Below are 6283 nucleotides of genomic sequence, written 5' to 3'. Positions count from 1 at the left end.
TAAAAATTTCCTTGGTTCCAAGACAATTATCAGCCAATTATCATCATATGGGTGCACTGAACCTCCAATCCCTCCTTTGCCTTGTTTAAATAAGAACACCAAGCTACCGAGAGGGCATGCAAACTAAGAGTTCCGCCCTGAGAAAGACATGTTGAGGCTCACCTTTATCTTAAAGCATATCCATCCATTATTTTTCTCCCCTTAAGAAACATACTGAGCATAATTCCCTTCTGAATTCATCATCGCACCACAATTTCATTGACACCATCATCTCACCAGCAACAAACTCGAAGTGACTTGTGCATGTCCTAAAGAAAGGCAGTGGATTATCAAGCCATAACTCTCCATAAATTTTCATCATATCTAGCTTGTCTTGTCAAACAAATTCTAGGTGAAATTTTATGCCTTTCTCTGGACTGCTCATGATCGAAGCCATCTGAAATGAATGCACCTTACATCTAGATACATGAACATATAGTTTGTCCACGTGCAAGAAGTGGTTTCCTAATTAAAGGCCTAGATAGGTCTTGTGGCTTCTCCCAAGCCCATGATGGTAGAGCCACCAGACTAATGTTGATTTGGTCATAGATGGGAAAGTTAGGGAAGTGGGGCATATCCCCTTGCCCCTCTCTAAACTAAATCCCCTTTGTTCATCTTCACACCAATGTTTTCCATATGATCAACTATTGAATTATTCATTCTTAGGACATGACAACATCGTTTCACAAGTATTTTATTGGAAAGACATCGAATTATGTAGAAGATTTGGGGGGAGAGACCCTAAACAAAGATGAAATATCAAATAAGCAGAGTCCCCTGATATGATCACTTCTTAGACTTTTAGATTTACTAGTTGAAACAATCCTTACTACAAAGCATATGGTTCAAATTTATTTGAAGTAATGCCTAATCCTTAAGCAACTTGATATTCCTCGTCTACAAAACTTTTTTTTGAGTAAATAAATAATTTTTAAACATAAAATAAATATATTAATAAAATTAAATAAATTATTATTATTAAATTAAATTAAATTTTCAAAATTATTATTTTTTATTAATCAAAATTTATAAAAAAAATTATGTCCATAGGTCTTGGATAGATGGTGATTGGTGATGGGGTGTTCTTTAAGACACTTCTTGATGTGAAATCATTAGTTCAATTCCGGACCACAATTATAGTAATACATTAGAAATGATGAAAATATAGACTTACCAAACTCAATAATAAATATATGGCATAGTCCTTATCAAATCAGGTGATTTTTCAAATCATCATTGATTCAAATCATGTGACTATTTTTATAACATATCAACCATGCTTGGATTTGCCTAGTTTATCAATGTGAAAAGGGTTAAGACAAAACACCTCTACAGCACACACATGGCGAAGCTAAATTCGAAGTTCCTCGTCCTAGTGGCGACATCTTTCCGCTCGGAGGTTGATGCGGAGAGTAAAAAAAATTGATAAAGAGCGCACTTTCAAAGAAAAAATTAAAAGGAAATGAGTAGGCGCTTAGACAGTGAGCTGACTTTTAGTTTTCTCATTATGCGCGAAAATATGGCTTCTCGGTGGCCGAATTGATATCGGCATCCGAGTGAACGATTACGTTAAATATCCATCCGAGTCACATCTACCATTCCTCCCCGCTCGTGTCTTTGCCACCCACCACTCCATCCAACCCTTCAAACAAGCACCTGCACCTGCACCTGCATGCAGTTAACCCTCAGAAACCCGCAACAATTTAGTCGTGTATGAGTAAAGATGCACATATCAGAAGTTCTAAGTGAAGAAATGGCAGACGAAGGATTGGGCGCTGTTGCTTCAATCGTAACAAAAATGGAGAAACAGATTGCGCAGATAGAACAAATCGTTCCCATGGTGAGTGCCGAAAACATCAAGAAATTAAGGGAGTATATGATACGTTTGATGCCGTGTAAAACCCTGCTGCGAGAAGACCAGAAGCTGCAACTGTGGAAATTGAGCTACCGGCTCTGGAACGCCTGCGTAGACATGGGCAATGCTATGCAAGCCGGTCAACAATATGACGAAGAGCATGTCAAGCTCCGTCATCTCGCCAGCGACATGCTGCTGATCGCCGGGAAAGTGGACGGAATTCCTTCTAGTTTGCTCAAGATAGCAACCTTTTTTCACAGAACGGGTGTAATTTGGCACAAAATCCACAAATTTGAACTCGCTGCCTCGTGCTTTGAGAAGGCCACGGAGCTGATTTCCAAATCCAAGGAAAATGAGAATTTGTCTTGTGACGGTGAAGAGGGGCGGAAATTTTCGTTTGAGCTCCTTATTTCGAGGGCCAGAACGGCCTGGGAAATGTCTCAGAGGACGCTCACCTGCACCTTGCTTGGCAGGGCCAAGGGGCTCTTGTTAGACGCAACGGAACGTTACCGTGAGCTTGCGGAACAGTATTTGTATTTCGGAAAGACTATGTTGGCTAAAACGGAAGAAGGAGGCATCGCCGATGGTGATTCCGTAAAGTTTTTAAACCAGGCTTTTGAGATTTGCTCGGAAGCTCTTGGGAAGTGCCTGGCGAAGTCCGACGAAAGAGTTTTGCTGGAAAACGTGAGGCTCAAAACGCTTCGGTATCTTGCCGCGGCTCATCTTCAGGCGGAAAACTTTGAAAGCGTTCTGAAATGTGTGGCCGTTATCAAAGACGAGTCGGATCATCCGACGACTCCGTTTCTGGCTTTGAAGGCGTACATAGGTTTGGGTCTCAGTGAAGACGCTGAGAAGGAACTTAGTGCACTTCTTGGACACAGTGGAGCGCCTTTGGATATTTGCATTTCTGCGGTTGAGATCTTTATTCAGTGCGGCTCTGGCGGTTGGGAAATTGCCAGATCTGCATTTTTTCGGCTGCAGAAGCGTTTTCCCTCTAAAAAGGAGCTCCCAGTTAGAGTTCTTGATAAGATTCTTAGAAATGTGTCATCGGCAGATCCATGTTACAAGGCTAAAGTAGCGTTGGCGCTGCAGATTGCAACAGACGAAAGAATTATCAAATTGTTAGCAGAGGCGGATGAGCGTTCTTCAAGTGAACGGCGCTGCGTGCATGCTATCCTTTGGAACAGGCAAGAAATTGATTAAATATCTAATATAAAAAAACAACTTGCTTTCCTTACTTTTTGCATTTAAATATCCATCTATATAAGATTAGTGTTCGATAATACTGTAGCATTTTATAACTGTTGATCTAGATTCTTTCAGGCAAAACATCAGAAAATTTTAAATATATTGGAAAATGCACGACTTTCTAGTTTGTATTTAAATTTCCATAATTGAATTAAATAAATAAGTGCAATCCATATAATCTTTGCGTTTTATTGCAGTGGATCCGAATTCTTTAGGGCAAAGCTTTACGAAATCAGCGCCGCACTCTTTGAAGGATCCATGCTGTACATTCCTTTCGACGCAGAGCACATCGTTTGCCGAGCAAAATCTCTCCGCGTGCTATGCCTTTGTCACCTCGGCCTCTCGCAATACGACCGTGCACACGAATACATTTCCGAAGCAGAAAAGGTTGATTAAGAAGTCCTTTTTTCCCACATCTTTTCTTTAAACATTAAAGATTGATCCGATTACCAAAATTCCTGTCAAGAAAATGGCAAATTAGTTCATTAATCCGCTTGTTTCCAAGTTTGCTTTCTTTCTTTTGCATTTCCTTGTCTATCAGCACTTAAGAATATTCCCGAAACTTTGTAGACGCAACGATAAGTTATTTCTTTAATCCGCTTCTTTGTTCGCAGGTTGAACCGAGCATTGTTTGCATATTTCTACAGGTATATTTTTTTCCCAGAAATTTCTTTGAATAGACGTTCATATGTTCCCAAATTGTTTAAAAGTACATTTTTTATCCTCAATCTTCATACATTTCCGTGCATTCCAGTTTAAAATTTGCCTGCAAGTAAAGGACGAACCTGGAGCAACAAAACAACTGAACAGAATGCTTCAGTGTACCGACTTTGACCCCGAATATCTTACCTTAGCCTCACACGAAGCCATGGCTTGCAAATCGATCGGAGTAGCGACCGCGGCATTATCAAATTTACTAAAATTACACCATTCGGGGAAGCTAATGTCCACTAAAGAAGTCGTAGTGGTGCGGAACATAATACGTCTCCACCTGGACAACACCGGTGCACAATCGGAAGTTCTACACTACTTGAAAAATGCAAAGAAACGCCTGTCGGAGTGTGGAATTGAATACTTTGGTTCCGGAATAACAGCCGAAAAAGAGCTAAACTGGTTTGCGGGATCTTCTTGGAACAGTGGACTAAAGGCGGGCAAAGCAAATGACTTCGAGCTTTGCGCAGAATTTTTCATGTGCGCTTCGGAATTTTACGGCGCTCTCGAGGATTCAATCGAAAACCTCAGAATGCTGTCTAAGTCTCTAATTCTGGCAGTCGCAGCATTGCTTGCTGCTCAGAAGAAAGATAACAGTTGTTTGACAGAAGCCCTTGAATATTTGGAAAAAGCTAAAAAGGTATGGAAGAAACCATCGAATTTTTTTTGTGATAAATAGATCATAATGCGAATGAAATTAATTCATCGGCATCAATGCAGGTTCAAGCAAATCTTGCAACCAAAGAAGACAAGCCAGACGAGAATTTCCAAGTGTATTGCGCGGTTCTGAGCTTTGAATTGAGGGGAAGGATGAAAGACCCCAAGCTTCAGCTTCAAATTCTGCAGCAGTGCACAAGTTTAGCAGGATGCAAGCCCGAGTTCTTATTGAAAATGGGTCTCCATGCATGTGAAGGCGAGTATGTCAACATGGAGGTAGCACATGTAGCGTTAAATGCTTGTCTGAACATGGTTTTGAGTAGTCCTTGTCCAGATTACAAGGTCGTAAGTTTTGTCATTCGGAAATTGATTGGAATTGCTGATGCAAAGGGCGAAGATGCAGAAGCTGTTGGCGTGTATAAACAGGCCCATCAGATTATTGTTGGAATGAAGAATGGAGAATACCCGACAGAGGAAGCTAAGTGGTTGGCGTCAACAGCATGGAATCGTTCTGGAATTCATGTGAGATTCAATCGTTTTAATGAAGCGGAGAAATGGATGAGAATTGGTTTGGATTTAGTAAAACTCGTTCCTTCCATGAACCGTCTTTACGGCTCGTCAATGGCTGACTGTCTTGCTCAAGCCGTAAATGTAAAATCTAGTTGCACGGCACGAGAACAGTAACAGGTACCTCTACTCTGTAAATAATCCGTGTACATTATATGGAAATTTTGCTACAGTTCACTAGAACAATAGGGACTTCTAACGGGTTACGGAACAAGCACTCTTATTATTCAGCCAGCTTTTAGGGCAATGTCACTTACCTCCGTTGCCGTAAGAAATTATTTTTACCGTAATTTACGAGGTGAAGATAAGTTGGTTGTGCGGGTTTAATTTTCATTAGGTTTTAGGTTCCAATTTTATGAGAGAGGTTGAGAATTTAAGAATGTTAAATTTTATATAATTTTTGTGATAATATTTTAGTAATGGTTTTATTAAGAGTAGAAAAATAGCAGAGATGGTTATTTCTGGTTGTTATTTATTAATGTAAGTTTATTGTTTACGGTTATTCTAGGAAAACTAGGTTTATTCATCAAAATTATTTTAACAAACCAAAACCACTTCACCTGGAATGACTTGTTTCTGTAAAAAGCAAGCTTTCAAATCCCGTCAAATGCCTAGACACCCAAAAAAAATTCTTAACCCAATAAAAACAATTTTACAAAGTGAACTCTTAACCAATCAAACAACCAAACAGTTTTAGAAACAACCAGACAGTTTTAGCATACTAGAGTACCAACATGGTTATATTTTTGTTCCATGTTAGCATATTATCGGCCTAGTTATGAAAAAAAATCGAATCTTCAAATACCCTGTAATTAATTACTTAGGAATGCAGTATCACTAACGAGGTTCAATCCTTCCCGAGCTTCGTTGTCAGTGACATATTACTTGGGAGTGCAGTACCACGACCAAGGTTCAATCCTCCGCGAGCTTCGTCATAATTGACACATTAGTTAGACCTCTAATTGAAATCTGAAGGTTAAGCTGACGTGAAAAGATGAAGCTAAATGAGAGTCCGGAATACATTAGTTAAGGAAACAAAAAATTTGATACCTTGGGGTTTCTGCACTCTCTTCCAAATTTTTAATGATGGTGACATACAAATGTGATTTTTATGGCATTTGCTTAAACCAAAACCTGTAATAATGACATTTCCTTTAAAACCAAAGTCTGTGGCAATTTATAGCGAAGCGACAAACAAACGTGGAA

The 6283-nt window shown here is 39.6% G+C and overlaps 1 protein-coding gene across 1 annotated transcript; it reads left to right on the top strand.

Annotated features, from left to right (window-relative positions):
- The first annotated feature begins 1612 nt into the window (after positions 1-1612).
- Positions 1613-5263, top strand: ATSPO22 (Tetratricopeptide repeat (TPR)-like superfamily protein). The gene is made up of 5 exons (XM_089449242.1): positions 1613-3081; positions 3340-3529; positions 3757-3789; positions 3897-4493; positions 4574-5263. The coding sequence occupies exons 1-5, from the start codon at positions 1763-1765 to the stop codon at positions 5192-5194; spliced, it is 2760 nt and encodes a 919-aa protein (XP_089305368.1). The 5' UTR covers positions 1613-1762; the 3' UTR covers positions 5195-5263.
- The last annotated feature ends 1020 nt before the right edge of the window (positions 5264-6283 follow it).

The sequence above is a fragment of the Pinus tabuliformis genome, chromosome X (assembly GCF_031772625.1).
Source record: "Pinus tabuliformis cultivar Carrire ecotype Pingquan chromosome X, CPIR1, whole genome shotgun sequence".
Lineage (NCBI taxonomy): Eukaryota > Viridiplantae > Streptophyta > Pinopsida > Pinales > Pinaceae > Pinus > Pinus tabuliformis.
The sequence above is the reverse complement of the archived record's forward strand: the minus strand, read 5'-3'. Positions and strand labels throughout refer to the sequence as shown.